Source organism: Pelodiscus sinensis, chromosome 29, assembly GCF_049634645.1.
Source record: "Pelodiscus sinensis isolate JC-2024 chromosome 29, ASM4963464v1, whole genome shotgun sequence".
In the NCBI taxonomy this organism is placed as follows: Eukaryota; Metazoa; Chordata; order Testudines; family Trionychidae; genus Pelodiscus; species Pelodiscus sinensis.
In genome coordinates, this window is record NC_134739.1 from 12,486,653 (window position 1) to 12,505,447 (window position 18,795).

General features: G+C 51.5%; 1 protein-coding gene and 1 long non-coding RNA gene across 5 annotated transcripts in view; one reads left to right on the forward strand and one right to left on the reverse strand.

Annotated features, from left to right (window-relative positions):
- The first annotated feature begins 2,028 nt into the window (after positions 1 to 2,028).
- The window catches only part of PCGF2 (polycomb group ring finger 2), a 50,344-nt gene continuing 33,577 nt past the window's right edge, over positions 2,029 to 18,795 (forward strand). Inside the window, exons 1-2 of one of the 4 annotated variants that reach the window (XM_075911711.1) lie at positions 2,029 to 2,418; positions 18,565 to 18,704. In XM_075911711.1, coding sequence (XP_075767826.1) covers positions 18,593 to 18,704 — 112 coding nt within the window. In that variant the 5' untranslated portion in view covers positions 2,029 to 2,418; positions 18,565 to 18,592. Of the gene's footprint in view, positions 2,419 to 2,801; positions 3,004 to 14,038; positions 14,299 to 18,564; positions 18,705 to 18,795 lie in introns of those variants that run through there. The other 3 variants (XM_075911713.1, XM_075911710.1, XM_075911712.1) reach the window with 3 other exon arrangements.
- Positions 5,952 to 8,166, reverse strand: LOC142821031 (uncharacterized). Its single transcript, XR_012898083.1, has 3 exons — positions 8,064 to 8,166; positions 6,798 to 6,903; positions 5,952 to 6,087 (listed from the first exon to the last, which is right to left on the reverse strand). It is a non-coding gene; the product is annotated as an uncharacterized LOC142821031 (long non-coding RNA).

Consider the following 18,795-nt stretch of genomic DNA (forward strand, 5'->3'; position numbering starts at 1 on the left):
TTTAGAAAGATTCTGTTCTAAGTGTTGCCTCCGCCTATTCTTTCTCTCCATTATAAGTTAAAAAAAATATACCTCACCGGAGAGAATAAAATAAAATAGACGCGAGCCAAATACTTTTATATTATAAAGCTTATTTTAAAAGTTAGCCATGAATGTAGATCTATATGCAATATAACAAGAGGGAGGCTTGGCCAATTTTTTAAAAAACCTTTGCCATGGAAGTGAAGTTCATAAAAATGGATGATTATTATTCTGAAATACTTTCCAGCTTTGAAGATATTGGGGGGCCGAAGGGGGGGGGGAATATACACCATTTAAAAATAAATGCAATAGATTGTCCTTTCTGGTTCTAGATTCTACAATCAGCTGGGACGGGTAGTCCAAACAAAAACGTGCTAGCTGATGGAATTGAGTGAGGTCGCTTTCTTGTTGAGGAGTTTGGAGTGGAGGGAGACTTTATCTGCTGGATCTTTGCTGGAGGGCCGGTGTCCAAAGACGTTCCACTAATTGCAATCACGTCTTGGCAGTGGCCTCTTGGAAATTCACTCCTGAACGAAGCAACTTTCCCTTCCTCTTCCTTTCTCTCTCTCTCCTGGCTGCGTTGCTTTTTGTTCAAGGCTTCTCCGGTGCAGGAGAAACGCGATCCAAAGTCCCAGCAAGAGCAGCTGCTGGAAATCAAACCCGCCTCTCCGAACGAAGAGCAGAAGAAGGGAAGCCAGAAAAGGGTTTGAGAGACAAGACGAAGCTACCACAAGGCCCAGAAATACGCAGCCAGCAGCTGGCGCCTGCACAGAGCAGGCTTCCGCTGATCACCGCTGCAAAATAGAAACCGGCGATGCCTTCTGGTAGCGGATCGAAAATCAGGCGCGCGGCGGCGGGCGGACCGTGGAAGCGCGGCGAATCACCGGGGCGAAGAACCAGATGAAGAGAGACCAGGGCGACTTTTGGAGGCCTTGGGAATCACAGAAACTTATCACAAGAAAAGAGGCGGAAAGAAATCTCGCGTCCTCCCAGGCACCTCGTGCCGGCGGGTTTCAGTAACTAGTGTCCAGCTGTGAATGTCCAATTGATCTTTTTTTTGGGAGGGGGAGGGAGAGTGAGCGCGTGTCCTTCTAGAGTCTATCCCGCCCTACGCCCCACGCCAGGCACCGTCCCTTTGCACGGCTGGCGCTGGAGACGGTGGGAGGCGGAAGCCGGGTGGGAGTCACACGCGGGGGATGAAATTGACAAGGCATGTTGCTTCCCTCCCTCCCCTGAGAAAATACAAGAAAGGAAGGGAGAGAGAAAAGAGTGGAAGGCTTAAAACAAACACCAAGAAAAGGAAGTTTTTTTTTCTTCACTCAGCAGCGCAGTCAACCTGTGGAACTCCTTGCCAGAGTAGGTTGTGAAGACTAGGACTTTTAACAGGGTTGAAAAAGGAGTTAAGTAGATTCATGGATGTTGGGATCATCAATGGCTATTAGCCAGGATGGATAGGAATGGTGTCTCTAGCCTCTGTCTGGAAATGGAAGACAGGAGAGGGATCGCTGACTATTCCCCGGGGTGTTCCCTCCCTTGGGGCATCTGGCGTTGGCCACTGTCGGCAGACAGGACCTAGACGGACCATTGATCTGCCCCAGTGTGGTTCTTATGTTCCTTAGGGAATCCGCCTCCGGAACTGAGAGAATGAACATTGGAAAGTCTATTCCAAGAGCTCAGGGATTATCGCATTTGAGGAACCTTACGAAAAGCGTGAGAAGGGCGGTGGGGGAAAAAACTCTGAAGCCACTGGGCGCCCAGGGACCGAGGCGTCTGCGGAGACAGGTTTGTTCGCCTCGGAAAACTGGACTTGCCCAAACTTCAGCAGAAACAGCGGCCGGCCGGTGGTGGGTTCGGTCTTGAACGCGTTGGGTTTGGATGACAAAGTTGTTGTTTTTTTTTTTTTGGGGGGGGGACAAGAATAGCGCCCTGCTTTTCGCCAGAGCGCAAACAACCCCCCTACGACGCATACACCCCTTGGCGGTATTTATTGGATCACATCGGATTTTGTTTGTTGGATGTGTTGGGAGTCAGCTCGCAAGACCCGTTTGGGAGAGTGTCGGGGAAGGAAGATTTCCCCCCGGCGGTGTGTGTGGACGCATAACTGTACAGTGTGTTGTGTGCTGGTGTCTCTGCCTTTGTGTCAGCGCCGTTTAAATAGATTTCACTTACGCCGCGGACTCTACGCGAGGCTCGTCGGGTGTGTGAACGGATACAAAGCGGAGAGAGGCGGTATCGCTCTCTAGCGCCTGGTACACACACAGACACACACACACGAGACTGCAACGAAACCGAGCTTAACTTGCTACGGCAGCGTGGATCAGATGCTGGGGTTTTTCCCTCCCCCCACCCCCAGTGGCGATGGGGAGGGAGACTGGCAGGCAAAATCCGGGGAGCCAGGTAGGAATTCGGTTTCCCGTGGACCTCGCCCCTTCCCACCGCCGCGTTCTTTCCACGTGTGATTTCTCTGTGATGCCGACGGATTGCCAGCCCCCCCTCTCTACCCCCTCTCCGGGAGAGGGAAGGGGGGGCGCTTTTGTTCTGCTTGGCACTTCACACTTGGCAGCCACTGGGCTCGGGGATGGTGTTTGCCTGGGCGCTGCGCTCCCGCTTGTGCATTGCCGGATGCTCCGTGGCTGGGGGGGGGGGGGGTGAGATGTCTAGGGAGGGGCGCAGAGCAAATCTCAGTTTTTGTCTCCCCCTCCTCCCTGGCTTGCACCTCAGCCCCTCTGCAAACACCCTAAAGGAATGAGATCACGTGAGGCAAAAGGGGGCGGGGCCAAGCGCTGGTCTGGAAGGGGAAAAAAAGCCATTTTGCGCCCCCCCCCTCCCAGCAGATCCCATCCGCAGCTGCACAGACGCGTTTCTGGCAGCTCCGCGGCTCGAGCGCCCCGCACGCGCACAAAAAAAGAGGCAGCAAGGGGGGGCCTGGGGGAGCTCGCTGTTTTCCAACCCTGCTCGCCCCCCCGGAAAGATCCGGATCAGGTAGGGACGCACCTCCCCTTAAAATCCCTTTTGCCCTGTGGGTGCTGGGGGGCGGAGAGGGAGGGCATAGACACCCCCCCAGGGAGAACGACTCCAGGCTGAGGTCCATGCTGCAGTCTCCCGGCCTCGGTTTCTGTGACATCCCTTTTCGGGGGTGTGTGTGGCTTTTTCTTCCTTCCTTTTCTATTTTTTTTCCGCTCTCTTTCTCTCTCTGCTTTCAAGATGGCCGATCGGTTTATTTGCTAGCCATCCCCTGCCTGGCTTCCCGATCTCTCTCTTTGTGCTGCTGCTGCTTTTCTGGCTGGGTTTGCAGGGGGGGGGGGCAGAGAATTTGCATGAGATCCCCTCCCCCCCCCAGACATGGCAGTTCATCTGCCCCCCCCCCCCCCACCTCCTCTCCTCTTTCTGCTCCTCCGTGCCCCGCTTGCTTGGCTTCTTCCTCCGCCGCTGATTCTTGGCAGCCGCCGCTGTCGGGTTCCCGACCTCTCCCTCTCCAGTTGGCCTAACTTTTTGGATCCCTTCTTCCCCCCCTTTTCCTTTGGTCCCGACGCCAGGATGCTGGGGTAGCTGAGCGGGGGCTGCCCTCCTGGTATGTCGGGCAAGGCAGAAGGGGGTGAGGGGAGAGGGAACGCGCTTTGACAGCAGCCTGCCAAGTCTAGCTCCCCCAAAGCCCCAGAACTACCCTCCCCCGGGATCGCCAACATGATAGGCGCGCAAAGAGCAGTGGGTGCGCAAGTCATGCCCAAGGGTGGCACCGAAGGGGCGTGCGTCGGAGGAGCTGAAATCTTGGAGCAATATGGCGCGGTGCCTCCGCGTTTGGCCAGACCATGGATGTGGGGAAGGACCCCAAGAAGGGCTGTATTGTTCCGATGCGCCCCCCTCGGGATTCCAGAGCCGAGAACGGGAGCCCCGAGGGGACGGACAGGGAGCAGAGGGGCTGTGTGTGCGGAGAGGGAAGGGGCTGGGGGGGAGTGTCCTTGTTTTTCTGTCATTCCCGAAGTCATCTGGGTCCCATCAGCTTGTGCTGCAATCAATCCATAAAAAACAAAATCGTTTGCCGTCCCCACACCGCTCCACACTCCCGGAGGGGGCTTGCGACGCCAGGAAATCCCGGGGGGAGGAGGGGAGGGAATGGGGGTGAAGTCGCTGCCAGAGTCCAGGGGAACTCCTGGGAGTGGGGATCTTTCATTTGGTTTTAATTGTCGCGATGTTTGGCGAATCAATAGGGAAGTCAAACGAAACCACCCGAAGGGGGGCGGGAGGGCCGGGGTCTTTAGATCAGAGAGATCTGAAACGTGCGCGCGGTGAATTAAAATCCACTTTGCACCTCATCTCCCCCCCCTCACGCCTCACCCCCCAGCCAACACAAAAAATCCCCCATTTCCATTCAGATCCCTCTGGGTCCTTTTCTGCCTTTCTCCCTGCCTAATACGTGGACACCTCAAGCAGCTAATTAGCACGGATCGCCCCTCCACTGCCTGATGAATAATAGATTGCAATAGAATATCCAAATGAGCCCACAAGCTTGGCGGGGAGGGGGGGGGCATGAGCAGAAAAGTGGTTTTCTCTCCCTTCCTCGTTTCCAGGTCGCCTTCTTTTCATTAAAGGCCCCTCCGTTCTTCTTACACAGACAGAATAGAGACTTCTCAGTCCCTCCAAGATTCAATGAGAAAGAGCCCTGTTTCTATAGATTTTCCTCCAGCGTTCTTGGGAAGGGGGGGGGTTATAGACAGAATACACCCCCTCTTCCCATTGAAGAGTTACTTTATCTTTGTCTGTGCAGCCCTCTCTGCAGGGCACATATTTTGGGGCGAAATGTCTGGTATACAGGGAAGGTTTTATAATTATGTAGCTTCCTTCCCCCCACTCCAGTTTAGCTATCGCCTCATCCCTAGAGTAATGGGATGGAAGTATGTCCCCCCTCTCACCCCAGATTGTATTATCATCATGATGGGGAGTCTGCGCACAAAGACTGCTTTGTCTGGAGAGAGAGAGAGAGAGAGAGAAAAGGACACGTAAAATAACCCTGGTGTGACCCCCCCCCCCAAATCTGCAAAAGAGATTGATTCTGATGAGTTGTTGGGGCGCAGATAAAGGAGGAAGAGGAGAAATCTGGTGGCAAGGGGCTTTTGTGGTAGCGAGCCAGTTCTTGAGGGGGAATGGACTGGTTTTGTCCTTTGGCATCGGAGCCCCGAGTTCAAGATTCAGGCTTCTTCGCAGCCTGGACTATAGTCCTGCTCGCGAGTGGGGGGGGGGGGGGGGCGGGGTGAGGGGATCTTAAGTTGTGAATGGAGCCCGTTCGATTGTGGAATGCTGGCACTGATTGGAGTGGCCGGAGAGGTGTCAGTGTGTTCTTCCCCGGCCCAGGTGACTACCCACGTGGCTTAGACCACACCCCCTCCACCTCCTTGCGCGCCTTGGCGTCTTGCGCGTCTGCAGGGGCAGCTGCTTTGTGCGCGGCAGGGTTGCGCCTAGTGGGGTTGTGTGCAGGGCGGAGGGTGAGTAGTTAGCGCTGATTCGCAGCTTGAAGGGCTGTGGGGCTGGGGCTAGGGGGAAGGGAGAAGACGTCTCGTGTCTGCTTTGCTGGAAGGGGTCCCCCCTTACTTGGCAAGTTTCAGAATGACATGACAACGGATCGATGGGGGTTGTTTCTGAGCCGGGGCAGGCAGGAAGGCGGGATGACAGCTGACGGGAGAATCGACTTTTAGCGTGAGCAGAGATGGCGCAAGGAAATACGGTGGGGTTCGGTGTGATGAAAGATTTAGGGCTAGAAGTCATGGGTGACTTTGACATGACCTCCCCTTGCACCCCAAATCCGGTCGCCTTCCTTTGCAGCCGCTGTCCTGGCCGGCCTGGCAGGGGGGGAAGAACTCCTGTCCGGGTGAAATTCAATCCCTTAGGTTGAAGCTCCGAGCTGAGTTCACAGACCAGCCGCCCCAGGTTTCGGGTGGTGCGAATTGTCACCTGGGGAAACACAGAAATCTTCCCCGGTTCTGTTCCTTTCCGACGAACCATGGCCCATTCCCTCGGGGTGTCTTGGGCACAATTTAAACGTCCAGTGCCAGGCCTAGCCGGAAAGATTCACTGTCCCGCGTGGAAAGACAAAACAAAACAAAACAAACATCATTTCCCCAGCAAGCAAAGATCAAACCTTGACACTCCAAAGTCGTTTTCCCTCTCCCCCTCCCCCGCGGGGGGGCATTCATTTTAAAACCTGCATCAACCACCAAAATAAATAAATACATAAAATAAAATAAATTTCTCCCGTATTTGGACCCTCCCCGGGAGACAGGCGCAGAAAGCTAGCCGGCGCCAAAAGGGCTTGGTTGATTTAGTTGGGATTGGTCCTGCTTTGGGCAAGAGGCTGGAGTTGATTCTGTGAACTGGGAGCGAAGCAGAGGAGAGTTAGTTTTCCACTGGAGCATCATTCCTCCCCCGCCCCATGTCTTCCAAAATAAAAAGTGAGGGTATGCCAGATACCTGTATTTACCCACACTGCACCACTAGTCCAGACGGAGCACCCTGCGCCAGATTTTCAAAAGAACTTAGCTCTTACGCAGGCACCAAAATAAGCGGCCAGATTTTCATGCTGGTTGATGGACTCCGCATATGTTTTTAAAAAACAATTTTGGTTGAAAATCGTGTTCAGATATAGAACCTAAAGATGAGCTGGGCTCCTTGGAAAATCTGGTTCTGTGCACTCGAAAATCAGGAGCCCTTTTGAATATTTGGCAGCGCTTCTCTAGATGCCAGTGATTTACACAGGCAGATGGACTGTGGGAATTTGCTCTCACGTCATTGATTGTGGTGTCTGACACAACTCAGCCTCCAAACGGTCCCAGTCGTCTTCAGCCAATATGCTTGTCACCAACATGTGTAGTTCCAAGGTTCCCCTTACCCCTGGAAATATACTTAATTACAAACAAATACATGTCCGGGACTCTCACAACCGCTAGATTCTGTAGGAATCCCTCTTCGGGGGATGGAGAAACTTCAGCAGTCAGATGAGGTTTTTTTTATTGATTCTGTTTCGTTCTCCTCTGTTGAGTAATTAAAACACAGAAAGAAAGAAAGAAAGAAAGAAAGAAAGAAAGAAAGAAAGAAAGAAAGAAAGAAAGAAAGAAAGAAAGAAAGAAAGAAAGAAAGGCTCTCTCCCTGACATTATAAAATGTAAAGCTGGAAAAAGAGCTCTTGGATTTTTTTAATCCAAAATTCCTTGGGAGAACTTTAGAGAGAAAACGTGAATAGAACAACCCCCAAACAGCATTTAAAAAGTGTGGGGCCCCGATCCTATTTGGTTAAACTGCAGAAGACAATATAAGTTTTGTCGGAGCACATGATGGACAAAGAGGGCTTGCTGGTACCTGTTTGCCTTAGCATTGACTGCAGGGATTTTCTGGCAACATTTCCAAGAGCGGATTTTGTCTACACTAGGAAATCATTTCGAAATAACTTATTTTCGAGAGTTATTATTTCGGAATATGTCACTTCGTACTCATAACTCCGGAAATAAATTATTCCGGACTATGGGAGTTTTTAGTTCGAAGTAATTTATTTTGGGGGCTAGTAGGCAGAGGTAACTTATTTCTAAAGAATAACTCCCGAAAGTACCTCAAAGCAGAATGTGGCCGTGGGGAGTTTGGTTAGGACAGGGGTGCAGGCGAAGGTAGGAAACGGGACTCTCCAAATAAAACACTGATCTTATATGGAAAAACAAAATTAAGAAATGATGTTTCAGAAGTTTCTGAACTGCCGCCTGTTCCCTGAAATATAGAAAAGCCCAGTTTGATTCCTCTAAATCTATAGCAACTTCATTGACTGATTCTAGGGTTAAACCGGTGTAAAATGGTGCAGAATCAGGCCCTTTGTATATAACTGCTGAGTAATGCTACCCTACATTTCCCCTGCAGGCAAGTGATGGTTAACTTAGCACGCAGTGTTCCATTCAGCTGCGTAGGGGTGCTTGGTAGCTGGTTTATTTTTTATTTATAGCTCCGAGAAAGCAAGGAGGACTAGCCGGCGAATGCTGCTCTGACTGGCTTTTCCACTCAATTACTCACTGTTTCCTCTCTTCCCCCACCGCCTCAAATCCAGTTTGGGGGCCGGGTCTGCGGAAAGGCTCCTCTTTGCTTGTATAAAGCAGCATTCATGGTCAGATGCTGCCTTTCCTGTCTCCATCGCGGATCAGAATCGTCCAGAGTTGCACTCAGTTGGGGGAGGGAGGGTGTGTGTGTGTGTGTGTGATTGTCCACAGCTGCACTGCGTTGGGGGAGGGTGTGTGTGTGTGTGTGTGTGTGTGTGTGTGATTGTCCACAGCTGCACTGAGTTGGGGGAGGGTGTGTATGTGTGTGTGAAGATCAGCCACAAACAGCTGTTTTGGTTACATCTGTACAAATATTTTCCTGGTTGTGAGGAAAGGGACGTGTGTGTGTGTGTGTGTGTGTGTGTGTCTCCTCACTGCTTAATTCTCCATCGCTGCTGAAATGACCCCATCGCGGGGGGAGGGAGGAGAGGAAGAGGGTGGAAAATACCTTAAAGCTGCCCTTAACATTGAGGAGTTGGTTCACGGGTCACTGGCAGGTTCAGAAGCAGAAATCTATCTCATTTCAGCTCTCCTGTGTATGTGGGTTTGGCTTGTCCTAAGGGGTCCAGGCGCCCCTCTCTCGTGTGAAAACCACCTCGCGTTGGAGTCTTCTGGTTTATGAATGTTGTTGTGGTTATTTATCTGAGGGGGGAAGCCCCAGAGAATCATTTCCGATTTGATAGCTGGGGAGTGGAGGATCAGGAAATAGAGGTTCCTTGAGCGGAGAGGTAGGGGGGTGGGTTAGACATTGCTTCTTAGGGATGCTGCAGAAACCAGACAATTTGGTCCCTGGCTTTTGGCCAGGAAGTTGTGTGGGAGTGGGAGGGGGGTTAGAAAAGAAAAAAAAGAACCGAGGATGTTCACTCGGAGACTTTGACTCTGCAGACTTTAGCTGCGATTTGCAAGTGGTTTTGGGTGTCCGACTGGAGAAAGGTTCAGCGGGTGTAGTCTTCAGAAAGTCGGGACCTCTCTTCTCTCGTTATGGCTGGAGGAGGTCACCCCCATAATTAAAGCACCCCAACTCTCCAGCCGGGTTTTAGTTTCTTCGCTGTTATTTTTCTTGGGAGAATTTTGCCTTCCCCTCTACATTTTCAATGGTCCGATTCTTATTCTAAGACCCAATCAAATTTCAGGGTAAAAATGAGAGTCGTTCTTTCCCTCCCCCTTTTGCCAAATCTGTTTTAAAAGTTGTAAAACCTTTGCAAACGTCTTCTGGTCATAAAGAAGGTGGAAACTTTAAAAAAAACAAAACAAAACAAAAACAGGCACCAGCAGCTACGGGTGCAAAGCAGGATGCAGAACCCTCAGCGTTTTGCAGGAAATCTACATGCCACAGAATGTATTTCCATGGGAGGAATAATCTACGTCTCGCAATGATTGTCTGCTTTCACGGCGGTTTTTTCTAACCCAAGAGGATGGCACTGACTGTCTTTCTTGCGAGGCAAAGGCAGCGCAGCAAAATGGTTTGGCAATTGCAAGAGAAAGCGATAGAGAGAGGGATTGCTCTGATTCTGGAGCCTGATCGAGATTTTAAATCCAGATCCACATCTGAGGTCACGTGCCCCCGTGCATCGTGTAAACCCGGGTGGGGAACCTTTTTTTGGGTTGGGGGCCGCTGATCCTTAGAAAAATCAGTCGGGCGGGGGACAGCGGGGGCTGGAGCGCCAGCGCGGGCTTCCCAATGCTCGGGGGTGGGGGGAGGAGCCCTGAACCCCGGGTTCTGGCCCCGGGGCCCTAAATTCCCACCCCTGATGTAAACCCCCCGTGTCGCGCGTACTTCGTAAATCGGAAAGGGGACTTGTCGGGCTTCGATGCCCACTGCCAGCAGAGGCGCAGTCAGCCTCTGCGCCGGTGTCTCTTTGTGTGATGCAGGCGTGCCTATGTTGCAACAAAATAAATAAATAAAAGTATATGCCATTATATTTTCCAATGAGCGTTTGGTTAGCCAGCTGTCCTCGTCTTGTCTGGTGGCAGATGGTGCCTGTCTGCAATTGCCAATCGATATATTGGTTTCCTGCCCACCCCGAGGAGCCAGGAGTTAGAAAGATCTGGATGTTTCTGCTCAAAAAACTTGACCCAGAGGGAGAGAAACTAGCGGAGCTGTGCAGGGAAGGTAGCCCGAGGAGATGTGGCGGGATCTGGGGGTTTGGATTTGGGGGGGATGTGCCCGGGGTGCTGTGGGAGGGATGCCTCCGACAGTTCCATCAAAGCAGCTTCCTGTTAGGAATATGAAATGACTCCTCTTTGGCAGCACCCCTGCCAGGCGGGGAAAGCATCATGACTCCCAGGTGCGGGGGTGGGGAAACTGAGGCAGCAGGGAAGTAAATAAAGTAGGGGTGTGTGTGTGTGGGGGGGGGGAAGCAAATCGCTCCTCTCCCAGTTCCATCACCGACCCTTCTCTTTCAGGTCCCTGCGGAGTTAATATTTGAAAGGGAAAGGCGTCAGGTTAAATGTGACCTGCCCTTGGTGAGGGCGTAGAAAGGGGAACATGCGTCAGAGATGCTAACAGTATTTTGAAAAGGGGGGTACACAGGAAGGGTAGGGGGTGGGGGACGGATGCTGGGCGTGGGGGAGGAGGAAGTGTATTTATTTTCGCGGGGGTGGGGTGGGGTGGGTGGGGAAAAGGTCAGGGCGGCTAAGGGAGCTGTAGGGGGTGCATGATCTTTTTAAAGGAGACTTCACAAGCGCCGGCCACATCTGAGTCACGAAATCCTGAGGACCCTCCGTGTTATTAAAACCGGTTTGTGCTGGCGGCTCCCTCCCCTCCACCTTCCCTCGCTCCCCGGGAGACCCGGGGCGCCATTTGCTGGGCTGGGCGGAGGAAATCAAACTCCAGCAGGCTCGCGAGGCAGGGGGACCTGGAGAACTCATCGCCCGGCGCGGGCCCGCGCCGCTGGAGGGGGATTGGGTTTCAGGTGCACCAAGCCGGTCAACACCCGCCCCCCCTCCCCAAGCCTTGGCTGGGCTGTTGGTGTTGGCATCTTGCCAGCTGTTACCCTGCTCGTAACTATAGAAACCAGAGCAGGCGGAGCCTATCAGCAGCCTCAACGTCACCTGCGACTTGGGAAGGGTCCGGGAGGTACTTGCTCCGGAGAGCTACCTTGATGATGCTGAGGCTGGAAGGGAGGGGGGAGGAGGGAGACTGGCTGCTATTAAATGCAATGGGGGGGGGGGGAATGGAAGCCAAGAGGACCGCGAAGGGGGGAGCCCCAGGTGCCTTTCGCTGCAGGAACCCACAAAGGGGCTGGGGGAAAGTGGGGTGCGCGGGGAAGCAAAGACCCAGCCCAGTGGGGAAATCAGAACAGGCCTTCCCAAAAATCCACCGGCCTGTCGATTCTGTTGCTTACACCCCACGCACTCATCATGCTCCTAGGGCTACTCCTAGCCAGCAGGCCCTCAAACAAGCTTGCTCCCCGACTCTCCTACACTGAAGAGAGAAAGGGGGGAGTGTTTTTAGCCATAGCTAGAGCCCAATTTCTCCTCGGCTCCTTCCCCCTTAAACACAGCCACCTCTGTGCTGCGGATTTGTCTCGGTTTCTCTCCTTTCTTGCTTGTCTGCTGAGACCAGGGGCGGGAGACATTTTTCTCCTCACCTTTGCCTGGAAGTTTGATCATTCGCCCTATGGAAATCTTTTATGCATGTTAAATAGTCCCTCCACACCGGCAGTGCTATTTCGAAATATAATGGGCTCCTTATTCCAACCTCCCTGTAAACCTCATTCCAGAGGAGTAAGGGCCAGGCTACACAGTTTCAAAATAACTAGCGTTATTTCGAAATAACGTAGTCGGCATCTACACAGCCAAAATGTCAAAATACTGTCACACTGGAGGACTCCTTACTCGGAGTCCTGTAACCCTCATTGTACCAGGAGTAAGGGAAATCAGAGGAAGAGTGCCCTGTTTTGAAATAAGTGCCGTGTAGGCGCTGCTAATTTCTAAATAAGGTAAGTAATTGATGTAGATCAATTTGCTTAGCTCATTTTGGGCTACTGTGCAGTGTAGGCACACCTGTGTTTGCCCCTCTTCTTTACAAAGGTTATGTCCACACTACACCGTTCTTCTGAAAAAAGCTACACAACTACAATTTGTGTATCTTTTTCTGCTGGTTTTTTTGGAAGAGGCTTTTCCGACATTTGGCCCATCTACACCCAGCCAAATGTCAGAAAACCCCCCTTTTTTCAGAACATCCCTTCTTTCTTATAAACCAGGTTTACAGGGATGCCAAAAAAGTGATACCTCGGGTATCTGGGAAAAACTCTGCAGTGCAGACCTACCCAAAGGTTCTCCTTGTCAGTGGTAACCCCCTTTCCCTGTTGCTTCCCTTGACTCACTGTACTCTGCCTGGTAGAGAGGCAGGCGATGTCTGGATTAAAATCTGCAGAGAAGATTCAGGGTTTTTTGTTCTTTCAATCCCAACCCCTCCACTCCCGGGGGGGGAGAGACTTGTTAAGACAGAAATATTGCATTTGGAAGAGCCACAAAGGTAGGTAGGTAGGTAGGTGTGTGTGTGTGTGTGTGTGTGTGTGTGTGTGTGTTCCTAACAGTCTGGCCTCCGATTGACGTCACTTACAAACTCATTTGCCCTGACACAGATTTTATTTCAGCCCCTCGCTCCGCCTCGGATGGTTGTAATAATATTCTGGCTTCTCGCCACGTCTAGGAGTTACCATAGAAACAATAAAACGGCAGCGATTGGGGGCCCCAGCGAGAACGTCTCCTATCGTAAATAGGAAAGTAAAGGGGAGCGGGCCGGGGGTGCGAGGGGGAGCGGGGGAATAAAATCTAGACCAGCAATTACATTGACATCTGCGACTTCCCGCATCTCTCTGCCCTTGGTTGCATCGCGAGGCGGTGAGTTTCCCAGAGGGAGTGCAGAGTAACCCCCCCCCCCCCCCGGTTATTTAGCAGGGGGTAAAACTCGGCATGCAAAATGGGCTTTGCTTTTCCTTTCCAGGTCGCCTTCTTGGGGGGGGGGGGGTGCACGTGGGGGGCGGGGAGCCCTGCAGACAAGTTCTGTGTTCCCACGATTTACAGTTCTGCCCGGTGTTTATTGCTGTGCCTAGCACCCGGGTTTTGTTTTTCTTTTCCTCCTTCAGTTGCCTTCTGCTTTTCCACGTAAATATCACACCCGCTCTCTCCCGGGAGGGGGGGCTGCATCGGTGGACACACTTTTAAAAATATATCTGAACTGCCCCCCCACACCTCCCCCGGACGCAAAGCAAACGCCTCCCTGCGAGCCAGTTGCAAACTGTTCATTCCCCCCCATCTGTATTTGGGTGCCTGGCTGTGACAAGCCAAAACCAGCCCCACGCGCGTTCCCGACCTCCACCCACACCCTTCACGCGCGGGCGCCGCTCCAGGTAACAATTGTTAAATTCATCTCTGGGCTTAATTAGGTGTGTGCTGTGTCACTGGCAAGCGGCCAAACGCCGGCTCCGGAGTCTCTATAGAAACCACGAGGCCCTGGCTGAAAATGCCTGTAAAAATAAAATGCGCTCGGATTAAAACGCATAAATAAACGCGCGGGGGGGGGGGGGGGGGAGATGCAGACAAGGGAGCCGCACCGGTTGAAGCTGGGGGGGGAGGGGGGTCTTTGAGCTGTTTAGGAGACACCCCCTCAAGGGCAGATTTCTTTTCGCGTAGGAAATACGGGGGGGGGGGTTAACTCCACCCTGAAGTCCAGGCAAGCCCCCCCCCCGCATTCCCTTTCTCTTGCTTTTGGCAGATATTGGGGGAGGGGGGGTCTCCGGAGGCGAGTGGCTCCGGATTTATTTGTGGCTGGGAACACTCGCTCCCTTTTCCCTGCCTGGATTTCCTCGGAGGAGGCGTCTGTCCCTTTAAATGCGGGTCGCGCCGTCGTCCAGTCCTCCCCTTTCCCCCCCCCCCCCCCGCATCCAGCTGTATCCAGCAATTTAAATACCCTCCCCCGCTCGCGGGGCCCGCTGGCTTTGCTCGGGGGAGCCGGTTTGCCCGCTCGTAGCGGAAAGGGGCTGCGCTCGGGAGCGGGGAGCCCGATCTTGGGGTGGGGGGAGAGAAGGAGCCAGCCAGGGCTTGTCCCGCTCCCTCCCCCCGCCTTGAGCCGTGGCTGTCAGGCGGATGATCCGGATCGATGCCCCGTTCCCGCGGCGATCCGCGCGGTGCAGGAGGGGAGGGGAGGGGAGGGGAGGGGGCCGCAAAGGTATTTCCAGCCGTGCCAACGGGCATTGTCTGCGGTATGTCCCCGCCGCGCCATTGGCCACGGAGAAGGGGGGGGGCTTTTGGCGCTCCCCGGTTCGGCTGCAATGAAACCCCCCCTCATATATATGCCTAGCCTGTGTGCTCCTTGTGTGGGTTGGGTGGGACAGTAGACGCGTTCTGGAGACTGTCTGGAGTGGGTGTGGCGTGACCAACAGCGCGCACGAAGGGAGGCTTTTCGGCACGAAATGTGTTTGGAGATGGGCGTGTGTGGGGTGCCCAGGACACGTGTGTGCCTCTGGGCCAGCTGGCCTCTGCATGGTCCCGTGCAAACGTGATGTAGATGGCGCGCTCGCAGTCTGCAAAGCCGACGCACAGACTGGCTGCCCTGCGAAAGTCCTGCGCTGCCCAGACCCGCAGTTTTTCTGTGCATGGCCAGCGGATCTGCGCCCTGGAGGTTGTGCTGGGTTTGTGCGCCTCGCTAGGGAGCCTTGAGGAGGGAAACTGCTCCACGTGTGTATATGATTAATACGCACACACAGAGACACGCAGGGTGTATGGGTAGAGCTCAGGGCTGCATTATGACTTTCGTGGGCCCTAGGTACTTTTGCCTTCGTGGGCCCCTCCCACCATAATAATACTAATATTCAAAATTATTACTTTAAATACTTCAACATTTTATTTTTTTCTGTTTTAGGCAAAACTTAATGGATTTTCGTGGGCCCTAAGAGTTTCATTTTTTTCTGATGTGGGGAAAAAAATGAAAACATTTTCTTCGACCTTATAAGTTCATTTTTTTCCCTTCTGATTTTAAAAGAAATTAAAACATTTTCATGGGCCCCTAAAAGTATGTGGGCCCTAGGCACTGTGCCTAATGGATAAGTCAGCCCTGGTGGGGCCTATTCCATGCTCGTTCACTCTGGGCGTACCTTGTGCACTGAGAAAGGCAGGTATGAGGCGTGATATGACACGCGTGTCCTTTCGGGCTGGCTGTTAGGTACACACAGTCATCTGAGGGCTGCCTTTCTCCAGCCTTGTGCGTTTAATGAAGGGCAGGTTAATGCTCAATTAGACCATTTATCAGCTTTGTTCCGGACCATTGCTTTTCTGGGGTCGGAGGGGTAGGGGTGGCTGGGAGTGGGTGTGGGGTGTGGAGAAGTATGAGGAGGGGAAGGGGAGACCACGAAAGAAAGTGAAATCTCCCCTCTGCTTTGGTATCCAGCGTGAGCAGCAGGGAGGGGAAGAATTAAAGAGGAGGACACGTGGGTAGCCAGAAGCCAGGTGAAAACTGATGCAGGGACCCTCTGCTTCTAGGCTTTGCTGCCTTTTTTTTTGAGCATTCTCCTCCTCCCTCAGGGTCGCCCAAGTGGAACACCCAAAAAGAGGGTTAGAGGATCGCCTCAAGCCAACAGCTGAGAGAAGGCTGCAGGGAGGTTCTGTGTGTTGAGCATATGGTGGGAGAACTCCAGTTGGAGGAAGAGAAGTTTATTGTTAGCGCCCGACGAGCCATCAGGAACTTTGTTTTTGTTATGATTAATGCTTATTAATTCAATATAATTGAGCAGGGTTTGGGGCATTCCCCATTGAGTGACTCCATTTAATCACACTGTTCCTATAATCTAATATAGAAAGGAGAATGGTTGTAAGTTTCTGCGCTAATAACTTGGACGCTATAAGAGCTACGCAACCAAACTTTGCATGGGATAACCTTTCATCCAGGAGAAGGTTTTAAGGTACATTTGGACCCCATCCGGCCTGAGCTCAAGCTGTAAAAATTAAAAAGTAACCCACCATGCTGCGCTGCAGGGGCCACCCCACCCACCCTAGGTCCCGTGCCCACCACCGGCAGCCCCCAGCACTATCTGGGACTCGCCCCCTCCTGCCCATGAGATTACATAAGCGACCCTCTTTCTCCCCTCTCCCCCCCCCGTGCCAGCACACAGTGCCCTGACCCCCACACACACAACAGCTTGGGCACCCGCCCTGCCTCTCACAGCACCTGGGTTGAGCTGGAGCGCCCCTGCTGTGTGTAACCTCCCCTCCACCTGGGGATGATGTGGACCTATATTTTAATCCCTATAGAAATCAGTGCAATTTTTCTACCATTCAAAAAAAGATAATGGGGTACTGTTTTTCTACATTTTGTTCCTCTGGTTTCCCAAGCAATGCCAGGTAACTCCAGCTAGTAATCTCTATTTTTGGGTGTGTCTAGACAACACCCTTCTGTCAGAATAAACTACGCAATTCGTGCTGCGCACAGTACAAATTGAAATTTGGCGCTGTCTACACAGTGCCAAATTTCAAAATAAGGCACTATACTGGCAAATCCCTTAACCCTCATGGAATGAGTGTTACAGGAATGCCGGAATAGTGCACCTGCTATTTCGGAAAATAGCGGGCACTTTTAAAGATGCGGCATTGCTCTTTCGGGATACTTCTGGTATCCCAAAAGAGTAACTCAGTCTAGACGTGCCCTTTGTGTCCACATAGGATATGTCTAAACTGTGGTGCTATTTCGGGATAGCTATTCCGCGTCTTTTGTACCAGCCCTATTTTTGAACCAACCAATCTATTTCGAAATAACAGGCTCGCTTTTCTGACATCCCTGTAACCCTCATTCCACAAGGATTAAGGGATGTTTCGGAATAGTGGTTTATTTCAAAATTATATTGAAATAAGATACACAATTTGTGTAGCTCAAATTGCATATCGTATTTTGACCTATGGGTGCAGTGATGATGCACCCAGAATGTGCATTATCCTGAGTGGGAAAACTGTGTATTAGGTTTTGACTTATTCTTTCTGCCTACTTTAGAAACACACTAAGGCTACGTCTACACTGGCATGATTTTCCAGAAATGCTTAAAACGGAACAGTTTTCCATTATAAGTATTTCTGGAAAAAGCGCGTCTACATTGGCAGGATGCTTTTCCGGAAAAGCACTTTTTCCGGAAAAGCGTCCGTGCCAATGTAGACGTGCTTTTCCGCAAAAAAGCCCCGATCGTCATTTTCGCGATCGGGGCTTTTTTGCAGAAAAGAAATCTCTGCTGTCTACACTGGCCCTTTTCCGGAACAGTTTTCCAGAAAAGGACTTTTGCCCGACCCGGAGCAGCATAGTTTTTCCGGAAAAGCACTGATGATTTCACATTAGATCGTCAGTGCTTTTCCGGAAATTCAAGGGGCCAGTGTAGACAGCTGGCAAGTTATTCCGGAAAAGCGGCTGATTTTCCGGAATAAGTGACCAGTGTAGACACAGCCTAAGGGTATGTGTACACAGCAGGGCAAAAGTTGAATTAAGCTACGCAATTTCGGCTATGTCAATTGTGTAGCTGAAGTCAAAATAGCTTAATTTCTACACGGCAGGAAACTGAAGGAAGAACACTCTTCCTTCGACTTCCCTTACTCCTCGTGAAATGAGGGTTACACGAGTTGTAGTAAGAAATCCTCCAGCTCACCATTATTTTGAAATAATGGTAGGCTGTGTAGAGGCTCTTTTTGTTAGTTCGGAATAACACTGCTGTGTAGACATGCTCTAAGGAAGCAGCCAGAAACCTGCACGGTGCATCTGTTGCTTACCTCTATCGCTACCCAAATCTAAACATGTGGTAGGTGCATCACTTCTTTATACCCAGCTATGGCACCAGGTTATTCCTCTGAATTGATTTATCTCCATTTGCAGACACATGACGAAATAAATTCTTTATCTTGTATGTGTTGTGGTCAGGATTTGAGGGTAAAAAAAGAAAAGATTCACTGTATGAAGTGTAGGATCTCTATGGGCCATTGAATCAATCTCTCTCTCTCTCTCTCTCTCTCTTTGGTAATTTTCTTCGGTGAGTGTTAGTATTACAGTTATAATGTGGTGGGAACCAAACTACACAATCTCTTCTGGGCCCCCCGAGAGGTAGGCACTGTGAAAACACACAGATCTGTCTCATCCACAAGATTACATTTGGACTGGGGGTGCTACCCCTGGTAAAGTTGTCCCAGTGTGACTCTATGGGGAGCAAAAAAGAGGTGTTTTGTTTTGTTAAAATACACATGTTCAGTTTTCCTTCTCCGGGCATTGTTGCAATTCTATGGGTTTTGCAAGGCCTGACTACAGAACCCAGATCACAAGGGGTATGTATGGGGGAAGGAGGGGAAATAAATCCTAAAACCAGAGGCTCCTGTGGTTTGTAAGCTTCTGAGCCATTTGCTTCTGGAATGCTGTCATTATTAGCTTCAGTGGATGATTTGTCCTGGTTGATTTGTCCTGTAGAGATTCTACTAACTTGATCCTCCGGGGATGTGTTTGTTTCCAGAGAGGATTTGCTGAGGTCCTGATCCAAAATGCACAGAACCACCAGGATCAAGATCACGGAGCTGAATCCCCACTTGATGTGTGCGTTGTGTGGCGGCTACTTCATAGATGCAACCACCATTGTGGAATGTTTACACTCTTGTAAGTTTCCTCTGTGCCTAGACTGGGACAGGCTGGGGAAGTCAGCTGTTTCCAATGACATGAGATTTTCTTTCACTCCACCTGGCAGATC